Source organism: Rhinoderma darwinii, chromosome 2, assembly GCF_050947455.1.
Source record: "Rhinoderma darwinii isolate aRhiDar2 chromosome 2, aRhiDar2.hap1, whole genome shotgun sequence".
NCBI lineage: Eukaryota > Metazoa > Chordata > Amphibia > Anura > Rhinodermatidae > Rhinoderma > Rhinoderma darwinii.
In genome coordinates, this window is record NC_134688.1 from 117,201,156 (window position 1) to 117,214,911 (window position 13,756).

The 13,756-nt window shown below is 41.2% G+C and overlaps 1 protein-coding gene across 3 annotated transcripts in view; it reads right to left on the reverse strand.

The window, feature by feature from the left end:
- Positions 1-5,897: 5,897 nt before the first annotated feature.
- The window catches only part of DRC2 (dynein regulatory complex subunit 2), a 32,936-nt gene continuing 25,077 nt past the window's right edge, over positions 5,898-13,756 (reverse strand). For all 3 annotated transcript variants that reach the window (XM_075852194.1, XM_075852196.1, XM_075852195.1), the window contains exons 8-9: positions 7,918-8,070; positions 5,898-6,402 (exon numbers count right to left, since the gene is read on the reverse strand). In XM_075852194.1, the coding sequence (XP_075708309.1) occupies positions 6,085-6,402; positions 7,918-8,070 (471 nt within the window). In that variant the 3' untranslated portion in view covers positions 5,898-6,084. The remainder of the gene's footprint in view (positions 6,403-7,917; positions 8,071-13,756) is intronic.

Here is a 13,756-nt window from a genome sequence, read left to right on the forward strand (position 1 = left end):
GGAGGATAGGCCGCCGAGGAAGGTACAGGACCCGGCAGAGACCCCTTGTAGGAGCGGGACCTGCCGCAGGCGTTACAATAGACAAATAAGCGTTACATTCCCCATGTCAGGAAGATGTGTCCCTACACAATGTGGTACTGTCAGTGATAATTGGAGACTGTCAGTATGTAGGGACGCAGCCCTTTGACAACGGGAATGGTAAAACCCAGCTGTCAATGATCGCACAGAAAGGTGGTGCTCACTATAGACACGGCGTAACAGGGCTGTGGTGGGGAAGGTGTGTAAAGTTAGTTAAACAGCCCAGGGTCTATGGTCTACTGTTGATATCATATGTAAAGTGACTGTAAACGGTCTTGACAAACTATTAATAAGCTCAGATCAAAGTGTAAAATCACTGTGTTAAGCCACGCCCATAATCCACGCCAGTATTTTCAAGTAAAAAAGGTATATTACATGGCTCTACTCCATTTTACTAATTAGGAAATTTTTCACAGAGTTTCACTTTCAATCTAAAGCTTCCTAAGCAAGATAGACAGGGTAGACTTGTCTTGAACTTACTTCAATTATGGATAGATCGGCCTCATTCATCAAAACTTTCTAATAGTAAAACTGGCCTTGTGGGCAGTAGCAACAAATCAGAACTCAGCTTTCATTTCCTAAACTGCTTTGGAAAAATGAAAGGTGTACTGTGATTGGTTACTATGGGCAACAAGTACAGTTTTGATACATGAGGCATTCTCTTTAGAAATGGTTTATTCAATAATAGAAAATATCTATGTACTGGATCAGAAACACCATCACACTACCACAGCCTTGATGTTCGTGCTAGGGAAGGCAAAGGGTCAGTCCACACTGAGTTTTTTTTAGACGTTTTTTGATGTGGAAACCGCGTCGTAAAACGCGCCAAGAAACGGACAAAAATGCCTCCCATTGATTTCAATGAGAGGCGGAGGCGTTTTTTGCCCGCAAGCAGAGAAACCGTCTCTCGAGAAAAAGAAGCGACATGCCTTATGCGTTTACGTCTCTGACCTCCCATTGAGGCAGAGAAAGCCTATTTCGCGTTTTTTTGCCTGCGGCGCTCAATGGCCACTGGCAAAAAAACGCTGCGAAAATCGACGTGCAGGCAGAGTATAATCTGCCTCAAAATTCCAAACAGCCACGAAATACGCTTTCTCTGCCTCCCATTGAAAGGTTTCTGGTCCAGCCCATGCTTCCATTTTTTTAACCTCATCCAGGTTTGTTTAACCCCTTAACGACCGGCGTATAGAGTTTTTACGTCGGCCGTTTGGGGTAGTTCTTCTGAAGCGCCGCCTTTGCACTTCAGAAGAACTTTTCCCACATCGTTGCTAACAGCCTCGGGCTTCAGGGCAACGATCGGAGACCACTAGCAGTGGTCTCCGATCATATTTAACCCCTAAGATGCGGTGCTTAATAGCGAGCGCCGCATCTGAGTGATTTTAGAGGGAGGGAGCTCCCTCTCTCACCCCACTGGCATCCCGCGTGCATCGCAGGGTGCCAATGGTTTCTATGGCAGCCTGGGGGACTAACAAAGGGCCACAGGTCTGCCTTTAGTGATTGCCTGTTAGGCCATGCCAGTTTTACACTGACAGGCAACAATACATTGCAATACAGAAGTATTGAAGTGTATTATAAAAGTGATCAAGAGATCGTACAGTAAAGTTAAAAAAAAGTTAAATAAAGTTTTAAATAAATAACTAAATGTCCCAAGTAAAAAAAAAAAAAATTCTACTTTTTCCCCTTACAAAATACTTTATTATGAAAAAAAGTAAAAAGTTACTCATATTTGGTATCGCTGCGTCCGTAACGAACCCAACTATAAAACGGTTCCATTATCTAACCCGCACGGTGAACGCCGTAAAAATAAAATACAAAGCAACGGCAGAATTGCCGCTTTCTGTTCATTCTACCTTAACAAAAATTTGAGAAAAAGTGATCAAACAGTCGCATCTACTCCAAAATGGTACCAATAAAAACTACAAGTCGTCCCGCAAAAAAAAGCCCTCATACAGCTGCATCAGTCAAAAAATAAAAAAGTTATGGCTTTTAAAATATGGCGACACAAAAACAAATAATTTTGAAAAAAAAAGTATTTTTACTGTGTAAAAGTAGGAAAATATAAAAAAAACTCTATAAATTTGTTATCACTGAATAAAGTTATTATGTTATTTATACCACACGGTAAACGGCGTAAAATTAAGACGCAAAGAAAATGGCGACATTTCTGTTTTTTGCCCAGTACCCCACTAAAAAAAGTTAATAAAAAGTTAATCAATAAATTATTTGCACCCCAAAATGGTGCTATTATAAAATACAACTTGTCCCGCAAAAAAAAGTCCTTATACAGCTAGGTCGACGGAAAAATGAAAAAGTTATAGCTCTTTGAATGCGACGATGGAAAAACCTCAAAAATTGCTCATCATTAAAGTTTAAAATACCTTCGGTATTAAGGGGTTCATGTAATTTCTTGAAAGAAAAAGTTTGCAGCATGACTTTAATAAAAGCAGTAAGATGACGTGTGTAATGGACAAAACTTTCTTTAGAGTGTCCTTAATATTTTGTTTTCCGACATGATCAGAATGACAGGGACACTTTGAGGAAGACACATACGTAATTTACTATGTGCAGGATTTTCTTTTTCACTTTTAACCCTAGGGTTTCCATGGTGACATGACATTGCAGTGAAATCGCAGGATCACCATGAATATAACTTCAATATTTCCCTATGGACAATCTTACAACGTCCAACCATTTTTTACTGAAGGAATACATTGAGGTTGTGTTAATCCCATTATTTTACCACGACTCAGGGTCAACACTTTTGGGACCTGGTGAAATCGGGAGACCAGTGAAGACTATGAACTGTAATTAGGTGATACATTTTTTAATTAAGTGCCGAGGCAAACTTATTAAATGTATTTGTTTGAGCAAATTAACCCTTTAATAAAAATGGCATCGCATGACCTGCACCATGCACACATTTGAATGCGTTTACTGACTTCTATGTGGAAAAAAATGGGTTATAACATTTGAATAACGCAGAAACAATGATAAAACTGCTAGGTACATTCCATACACCGTCATGGAAAAAAAGAATTCTCCATTCTGTGTTTTTATTCATCAGGGCCTAAATAACAATTGTGTTCTAACTTCTATAAACAAATCACCTCCGTTGGCAACAAAAAACACAACAGATTTCAATAATTGGTCATTTTTTCCAGAAAGTTAACAAACATTCAAAACCAGGCGGGAAGAAATAAGTACAATTTTGTAAGATGAGGAACGGCTTTTAGGAACAATAACTTGATGTAAAAGTTTTCTGTGGGAGATTATCAGTTTCTCACATTGTTTTAGAGAAATTTTGTCCGACTCTTCTTTACAATATTGCTGTGGTTTATGTGGCCATTTGTTTATTGCTCGGTGAAGATCCTGCGACAGCATCTCAGTGGTTTGAGGTCTGGCATTTGACTTGGCCATTCCAACGCCCTGATTCTTTTTCTTCCTTAGCCATTCAGATGACAATTTGCTCGTGTGCTTGGGATCATTGTCCGGTTATGAACAAGCTTTGGCCCAGTTTAAGCTGCTGCACAGATGGACTCACATTTGTCTCAATTACATTCGAAAAAATATAAAAAAATATAAAAAAAAATAAAAACCAGGAAAATTCTAAAATAAATTATAAATACTAGAGTGTGATGGTATTAACCATTTAAATCTCATCCTTGTCCTATCTGAACTTATTACATATATCAATGTAAAGTGCGCAAGCGCTAGTGAACGAACTTTATGGATACAATTGTATCACTATCTTAAATTGCTAAAAAGAGAAATAAATCTCACATTAAAGGTTAGGCTCTAACCAAAAAAATTCCCATTGGTAGTCATCCAGTGAAACACATATATTACTCAAGGGAAAAACCACGTATATTTACTATTGCACAGTGAATAAAATGGTGATAGATCCGGTGCAAATGGTTTCCGTTTATCACCGTTGTTTAAGGGTTCCGTCGTTTTGATGGAATGAATAGCACAGTCGACTATGGTATTGATTCAGCCAAAACGATGGAACCCTTAAACAACGGTGACAAACGGAAACCATTGAAATAAACGGTGATGCAAACGGAAACCTATGGTTTACGTTTGTTTCGGTCAGGGTTCCGTTCATGGGTTCCCCTGATGGAAAGATCAGACGGAACCCATGAACGGAGCCCTGACGAAGATGTGAACAAAGCCTAATGCCTCATGCACATGACCATTGTGCCACTCGGGCTGTTTTTGACGGCATCCGAGTGGCACCCGATAGTCTTCATGGACCCATTCACTTTAGCGGGTGATCCGAGTCTCAGATCCGACATGTTCTATCTTTTCTTGGATCACTGACGGGACTCGGACGGCGCACACGGCCGTGTGCCTGAGGCGTAACCCTTCTAGATTGATAAGCAGCAACAATTGCTGCTCTGAGTTCTTGGGTGATGTAATTTCTTCTTGGCATGATGTATATACACACCTGAGTGCTCCAGAACAGTGTTTCTCAACCTTTCCAAGCCAAGTCCCCCCTAGAGACAAGGAATTCCAAACCGAGTACCCCAAGGAAACGAACAGTTATAAATATACAATATGGTTGGTGGCTGTCTCATGTATTCCCCCGTACACAGTACACAATGCCGTGAAAGGACATGTCTCAAATTTATGAGTTAAAGAATACTTGCCAATATTTAAAAAAGTGTGTTAGTGAGATCGGGGCTGCGCCGCGCACCGTACATTTTTTTTTTTACATAAACCATGCCCCTTTTCTACAGGTCACACCCCTTTAAAACACCCCCCTTGCACACTAATGTTCTTGAATCATGAGCAGCACATATGAACTGTTCAGACCCCAGATAACCCACAAATCCTGTTCAGACCACTTGCACTGAAGAGACCCCTACTGTAAAGGATCTGCCAGGCACAGCTTCGGGGTTAACTCCCATAATTAATCAGTCAGCACCTGAATCTACATCCCTGAGACTGACTCCAGCTTCCACCACTCAGGCTGGCAGGCTTAGGAGTGGGAGAGCCTATCTCAACCTGGCCAGACTCAGCTAGCTCCCGCCCTCGGTCTATTTAAGCCTGCCCTTCCTGTCCCTCGGTGCTTGTGATTCTTTTCGTGTGGTTTCCTGGCCCAGCTACAGCTCCTTCTATTTTGATCCTGCTCCATACAGACCCTGGCTTGCTGACTACTCTTCTGCTCTTCGTTTGGTACCTCGCACACTCCTGGCTTGACTCGGCTCATTCACCACTCTGGTTGCTCACGGTCTTGCCGTGGGCAACTGCCCCTTTCCCTTTCTTGTATTCCCTTGTATGTTTGTCGTGCACTTACTGAGCGCAGGGACCGCCGCCCAGTTGTACCCCGTCGCTTAGGGCGGGTCGTTGCAAGTAAGCAGGGACAGAGTGGCGTGTAGATTAGGGCTCACTTGTCCGTTTCCCTACCCCCCGTCATTACACCTACAATGGTTTTTTTTCTAGACTCAAACCACACACACTGAAGAGACCCACACTACCTGCACACAAGTATTATTACTATTATTAGTACTCCCCCACATTTCATATAGTAGTCGGACATTTCATTTAATCCCCCATATATATACCATATTGTGGTCGAGCATGTCAGCCACCACGCTCGCATAACAGTTTCATCCAATAGTGCCATCCAGAGTGATCCCATAGCTGTGTTATCTACAATGCCCCCATGTACAGTCAACCACAGCGCACAATAAGAAGAAATACTTTCCATCCCCTGGGTAACTCACTGTTATCCTCCTCTCCACTTCAGCCAAGGTTGACACAAGAGGAGATATGTCCAGAAGACACCATCAGAAAACACCATTACAGCTTCCAAGGAGATTTTCATTGTTTTTATTTTCCGCCATTTTTGTGGAGAGTCACAATATATCTGGAATATGTACCGCTTTACAGACCTATTATCAATCACACAGTCCTAAAAGTGAACATGAGTGCATATATATATATAAAATCTCAATTTCAAGTGCCCCAGAATACAAAGCTACCTGTAGAGCACAAACCTGGTCACAGTGTACGGCTGACCACATGAGCAGCTTCGATAATGTTATGGACAGGACGCTGGACCCTCTTATCGGTAACAGGAACTTGTGGGGTAACTTTCTGGTACAAGTTACTGCGATTGTTTAGAATTAGTAGGGGGTTGTGTTGAGTGAGGACCTCATTGCTTACAGAGATGCCATCCAGGTATTGCTTCAGCAAAATGCGCAGTTTCTGGTTATCTTGAGAAAGGACAGTTTTTTCACGATCAAGTGCCCAGCGTTCAAGAAGAACCTTGTTGTACCGTTTCCAAAACTGGTCCAGTGCAGTGTAGTCCAGCATCAACTGAAGGAGCAATCAAAGCATATTTAGTACCAAAGTCAGGTCATAGCTTCATGGGTCCAGTAAAAATACTGGGAAAAAAATCTGACCCATTCATTTCTACCGATTATGTTACTTAATTAATATTTCTATAACAATTTCATTAAAATCTATTATATTTTATAATATATGAAACTTCAGCTTCATTACTACCATGTTTAAGCTCTAAAATAGATCCCTAATTGTACAGAAGGTTCTTAAGGGTATGTTCACACGGATATGTTCCAAGCATGTGCCTCAAAATTCCTTCAGGCTTTTTTCTGTCGTGAGCAGTCAAAAACTGCCTGAGTAGAAAAAAGCCTCTACCTGCCATCAAAATTAATAAAGGGAGATTTTTTTATGCGGCTTTTGTGTCAAAATCAGCAACAAAAACGCTGTGTGAACTGGGCCTAAAGGAGTATTCTGGTTTTAATTTGTTTATTTCTTTATAGAATAGGTAACCATACAATCTTCTTAAATACATGAATTTGAAATTTTGCTCACATACTATCTGGCCAAAAGTATGTGGACACCCGACCATCATACTTATATGAGCTTGTTGGACATCTCATTTTGAAACCATGGGTTAATATGGAGTTGGGCCCCCTTGTGAGGCTATAACAGCCTTCACTCATATGGTAAGCCTTACCACAAGATTTTGGTCTATGTCTGTGCATTATCCTGTTAGTACCTGAATGAAAGGAGTACATTACACAGGACTGATCCTTCGGCTATACCATGCTAGTGTGCAGAGACGGGTATACTGCACTGGTATAAGAAAGGTATGAGAGCAGAATTTGAAATACACATACTGTATTTTAGAAAATGTTATGATTTCCTATTCTTTTACTAAATAAAAAAAACTGGAAAACCCCGTTAACCTACATCCGCGTTGTTGATATAATTACGTAACAGAAATTAAAAGTTTTTCCACAGCAGCCTACTCAGTTTTATACGTATTGTTTCAAGTCCATACACGAGGTGGCAGTGATCAGACGCCAACTGTGGGTAATGGCTTTAATACGTATGAGTACTTAGGAACATTGAAGATGTACAGGACAAAGGTCTATTCTAGTGCTCACACTACAAACTTTCTGTATAAAATTGCTTCTTAGGGAGGCTTCTTTTCGACTATGGGGTTAGGAAGAGGCAGTGGCTCTGAATATATGTTCACGGTTGGAAAGATGGAGCTGCTTACATTAGAAATCAATGTAAACAGTTCTGTCATCCGAGCAACAAGTATGGACCCAGTTATTTACAGGGTCAGCAGGAAGTGCTCCCACTATTTAGCCCTCTTGATGTTCGTTGAGAACCTCTCTAGCACTGCTGTAAAGTGGACGTGCAATCATCTACAGCTTCTTAGTGAGCACAAGCCTCGATAAATGCTCATTTGTTATGGAGGTAGGGAGGGTTCTTTTAGCTTAGCATACATTGTGTTAATATTCCCTAAATATAAAGAAATGGTAATCTCTGTAAAGTGTGGTTCCCATTTATACTCACCTGTGCCAGCTGCTCAGAAGGCTTCTCCATGCTGGCTCTATCAGCCTCCTCCCTCTCTGCATCACTGAGGGAAGAAGAGTAGAATGGCAACACTTTCTCTTCTTCAGTTTCCAGTTTACGACACATTTCTGCCAGGCGGAGTATCTGCTCTCCCTGCATAGAACAAACACAAACATCCTATTTTATTGACAAGCGTTCAGCAGGAAAGCTGAGAAGGGGACGTACGTCTTGTTATTTCCTGATGTTACAGGTACAGGGCCTGCAGTTGCTGTATTTCTCAAGACAACAATTTCTGCTGTTGGCTGGTTCAGACTTATCATAGGGATAATGTGGATCCAAATCACCATCACATTAGTGTCCATAAATACAACTGCCACTTTTCAAGCCAGGATGTGGACATTGATGTGAATAGTGATTTGGATCCACAAAACTTCCCTATGACAACACTGCATCAATAGAAGACGAACAGGAAGTGTTACTATGAGGACATTTTTATGTACACTAAAGGGCCTTTCATATACTTCTTCTGCTAGTTTTCCTTGTAGTGTTTTTCATCAATGTATCTGATGAAAAGATCAGAAAAACCAACAAATGCATTGTCTCCTATCTTCCTAATATGTGTTCTTTTTCATTGATTAAAGTTGAGTTACTATCCTTCATTCAATTCATATCACATCATATCCTATAAAAAACGATTGCTATACTTTTCTGCTTCTCATATTCTCCCCTACCATCATACGTATACAGTGAAGGAAATAAGTATTTGATCCCTTGCCGATTTTGTAAGTTTGCCCACTGTCAAAGACATGAACAGTCTAGAATTTTTAGGCTAGGTTAATTTTACCAGTGACAGATTATATAAAAAAAGAAAAAGAAAATCACATAGTCAAAATTATATATATTTATTTGCATTGTGCACAGAGAAATAAGTATTTGATCCCCTACCAACCATTAAGAGTTCAGCCTCCTCCAGACCAGTTACACGCTCCAAATCAACTTGGTGCCTGCATTAAAGACAGCTGTCTTACATGGTCACCTGTATAAAAGACTCCTGTCCACAGACTCAATTAATCAGTCTGACTCTAACCTCTACAACATGGGCAAGACCAAAGAGCTTTCTAAAGATGTCAGGGACAAGATCATAGACCTGCACAAGGCTGGAATGGGCTACAAAACCATAAGTAAGACGCTGGGTGAGAAGGAGACAACTGTTGGTGCAATAGTAAGAAAATGGAAGACATACAAAATGACTGTCAATCGACATCGATCTGGGGCTCCATGCAAAATCTCACTTCGTGGGGTATCCTTTATCCTGAGGAAGGTGAGAGCTCAGCAGAAAACTACACGGGGGGAACTTGTTAATGATCTCAAGGCAGCTGGGACCACAGTCACCAAGAAAACTATTGGTGACACATTACGCCGTAATGGATTAAAATCCTGCAGTGCCCGCAAGGTCCCCCTGCTCAAGAAGGCACATGTACAGGCCGGTCTGAAGTTTGCAAATGAACATCTGGATTATTCTGAGAGTGATTGGGAGAAGGTGCTGTGGTCAGATGAGACTAAAATTGAGCTCCTTGGCATTAACTCAACTCGCCGTGTTTGGAGGAAGAGAAATGCTGCCTATAACCCAAAGAACACCGTCCCCACTGTCAAGCATGGAGGTGGAAACATTATGTTTTGGGGGTGTTTCTCTGCTAAGGGCACAGGACTACTTCACCGCATCAATGGGAGAATGGATGGAGCCATGTACCGTCAAACCCTGAGTGACAACCTCCTTCCCTCCACAAGGACATTAAAAATGGCTCGTGGCTGGGTCTTCCAGCACGACAATGACCCGAAACATACAGCCAAGGCAACAAAGGAGTGGCTCAAAAAGAAGCACATTAAGGTCATGGAGTGGCCTAGCCAGTCTCCAGACCTTAATCCCATCGAAAACTTATGGAGGCAGCTGAAGATCCGAGTTGCCAAGTGACAGCCTCGAAACCTTAATGATTTACAGATGATCTGCAGAGGAGTGGGCCAAAATTCCATCTAACGTGTGCAAACCTCATCATCAGCTACAAAAAATGTCTGACTGCTGTGCTTGCCAACAAGGGTTTTGCCACCAAGTATTAAGTCTTGTTTGCCAAAGGGATCAAATACTTATTTCTCTGTGCACAATGCAAATAAATATATATCATTTTGACAATGTGATTTTCTTTTTTTTTTTTTATATAATCTATCTCTCACTGGTAAAATTAACCTAGCCTAAAAATTCTAGACTGTTCATGTCTTTGACAGTGGGCAAACTTACAAAATCAGCAAGGGATCAAATACTTATTTCCTTCACTGTACGTATTTTCTCACTAGTTTATTGATCTTGACTTGTTTTCATTAATTGTTGTTTAGTTTATTTACTGCTTCCCCTCATTGTAAAGTGTTGCTGAATATGTTGGCACTATGTAAATAAGGCTAGATACACATCACGTTTTTGCATCCTGTTAAATAAAGATAGAACAGGATGCTCTTAAAAAGCAATTGTACTTTTTTTTGTTGGTATCGTTGGGATCTGTTGTATTGGTTTCCAAAACTACTTTTTTGGGCACTGCTTCTGTTTATCAGCAGGGATTATGGGTTGTGGCTTCTAGGTCTGTACACTACAGTTAGAAAATAGCTGCTTCTAGACGGGACTGCCCCCTGGTGAGAGGGGTGAGAGAATTTTATATGTTTGGCAATCCTGTTGCATCCTGCTATCATAGACTTTTATTGTAAAAAGAAAACGGATACGTCGGGATCAGGCAAATATAGACTCTCTCTATTTGTCTGTCCTGTTAAAAAGCAGGATCCAGATGGTAACCTGTAAAGTGGGGGCCAGCAGAAAACTTTTTAAAGCAGACGGAGGCCCCTCAGAAACCAGTGGATCTTGTACAGGATCCGTTTAAAGAAAGAAATCAAACAGAAGTTTCAACTGGATACACTAACTGTTTTGTTTAACCCCTTAATGACCGCCGATACGTCTTTTTACGGCGGTCATTAGTGGGCTTTATTCTAGAGCGCCGCCAAACTACGTCGCTGCTGTAGAATAAAGTAAACAGAGCAGGGAGCCGTGAAATCTCCCTGCTCTCAGCTGCCAGAAGCAGCTGAGGGCTGGGGGCGTCCCTGCTCTGCCGGGTGAGATCGATATTAGTATTGATCTCACCTGTTTAACCCTTCAGATGCGATGCACAATAGCGAGCAGCGCATCTAAATGGTTTTGGAGAGAGGGAGGGAGCTCCCTCTCATCCCACCGACACCCGGCGATAAAATCGCCGAGTGTCTGTGTCTTCTATGGCAGCCGGGGGTCTAATAAAGACCCCCAGGTCTGCCTGCAGCGAATGCCTGCTAGATCATGCCGCAGGCATGACCTAGCAGATGCCTGTCCGTTTTAAACGGACAGGCAGTAATACACTGCAATACAAAAGTATTGCAGTGTATTATAATAGCGATCGGAGGATAGTGAAGTCCCCTAGTGGGACTAGTAAAAAAGTAAAAAAAGTTTAATAAAGTTAATAAAAAAAAAAAAGTGAAAAAAAATAAATGAAAAACCCAGCTTTTCCCCTTACAAAATGCTTTACTATTAACCGGTTAAGGACTAGGCTGTTTTACAGCTAAATGACCAGAGCAAATTTCACAATTTTGCTATGCGCTTCTTTAGATGACTATAACTCAGCAGGTGAATAAAGTTCATCTTTGAATTTTACACTCTTTTTAAAGGACAGATAGGGCTTTGTTTTAGTGCCATTTGTCAGTATATATCATTTTTTTTTTTTCTCTAAAGTGGGCAAAATTGGAAAAAAATGCAAGAATTTAACAATTGCGTCGGTTTATGCTAGCATTTTTCACACACGGTATGAACCACGGCCAAAATTAATCTCCTTTCACATTCTTCCACTTCTCCCGTGCATGGGGATACCAAATATGTGTGCCTTATTCACTGTGCGGGCATGTGCCAGGGCTTGGCATAAAAGGAGGCTTTTTGGCCTTTTCGGTCCAGGAATTTTGCATTTGATTTTATAGCCGTATAAAGTTTTATGGGGGGCCTAATGCTGCTGAAACATTAGAAACACCCCATAAATGACTTCATTCACACAAGTAGACCCCACAAGGTTTCCTTCAAGGGGTTTATCATATTTTTAGCAAGTCCAGTTTTCTTCTGAAAGTTTCTTGAATAAGATGGAACAAAATAAAATCAGCACTTTTTTAGCAAATGCGTCAGTTTAGGCTAGTATTTTTCACACACGGTATAGACCACGGCCAAAATTCATCTCCTTTCACGTTCTTCCACTTCTCCCGTGCATGGGGATACCAAATATGTGTGCCTTATTCGCTGTGCGGGCATGTGCCAGGGCTTGGCATAAAAGGAGGCTTTTTGGCCTTTTCGGTCCAGGAATTTTGCATTTGATTTTAGAGCCGCATACTGTTTTCTGGGGGGCCTAATGCTGCTGAAACATTAGAAACACCCCATAAATGACTTCATTCACACAAGTAGACCCCACAAGGTTTCCTTCAAGGGGTTTATCATATTTTTAGCAAGTCCAGTTTTCTTCTGAAAGTTTCTTGAATAAGATGGAACAAAATAAAATCAGCACTTTTTTAGCAAATGCGTCAGTTTAGGCTAGTATTTTTCACACACGGTATAGACCACGGCCAAAATTCATCTCCTTTCACGTTCTTCCACTTCTCCCGTGCATGGGGATACCAAATATGTGTGCCTTATTCGCTGTGCGGGCATGTGCCAGGGCTTGGCATAAAAGGAGGCTTTTTGGCCTTTTCGGTCCAGGAATTCTGCACTTGATTTTATAGCAGCATACTGTTTTCTGGGGGGTGTAATGCTGCTGAAACATTAGAATCACCCCATAAATGACTTCATTCACACAAGTAGACCCCACAAGGTTTCCTTCAAGGGGTTTATCATATTTTTAGACAGTCCAGTTTTCTTCTGAAAGTTTCTTGAATAAGATGGATCAAAATAAAATTAGCAATTTTTTAGCAAATGCGTCAGTTTATACCAGCATTTTTCACACACAGCATAGACCACGGTCAAAATTAATCTCCGTTCACATTCTGCCACTTCTCCCGTGCACGGGGATACCAAATATGTGGCCTTATTTATCACATTGAGATGTAGGAGGGCGGAGGATAGAAGAAGATTATTTCACAAATCGCTTTTTTTCAAAGCTGGTTTTACAAAACTCAACAGAGTTTCTATAACACTTCCAAAATATCTGCTCTTGAAGCAGAAATCCCAAAATATTCATCTAGGGGTATAATGGGAATTTATTTTTTGGGGTTTTCTAAAATAAGAAATTTCAGGTTAATGCAAATGGAGCTCTCCAGCAGATGAACTTTAGAAAACATCAAACAAGACATCCACCCCCCACCCACCCACCCATTCCCTCCCTCACCCTTGGAGTAAAATCAGGGGAAAAATAAAAACGTAATGTAGGGCAAATATATTTTCAACAAATTAACTAAAATCGAATAATTCAGAACAGTGTGGTATTTTTTAAAACATGGCTCAATGCACAGGCCTGGTTGCGAGGGACATGAGGGACAGAAATATCGGGAATCTTTGCGGTGCCCGTCTTTTCTGCAGACGCGGCACTTTTTCTGTGGGTTGCTTCTGGTTGCTGTTGGGGGAATCCGACTGACGAAGTGTCTTTCAGTCAGTCACGTGACATCCTCAGACTGGGGGCATTCTCGGGTGTCCTGAACATCAAAAATGAGGCCTTCAATAATTTTTTCCTGGAAATCCAGGTATGTGTCTCTGCCTCTGTTTTTTTTGTAGAGCACAAATGAGTTGTGGATGGCCACCTGTAAC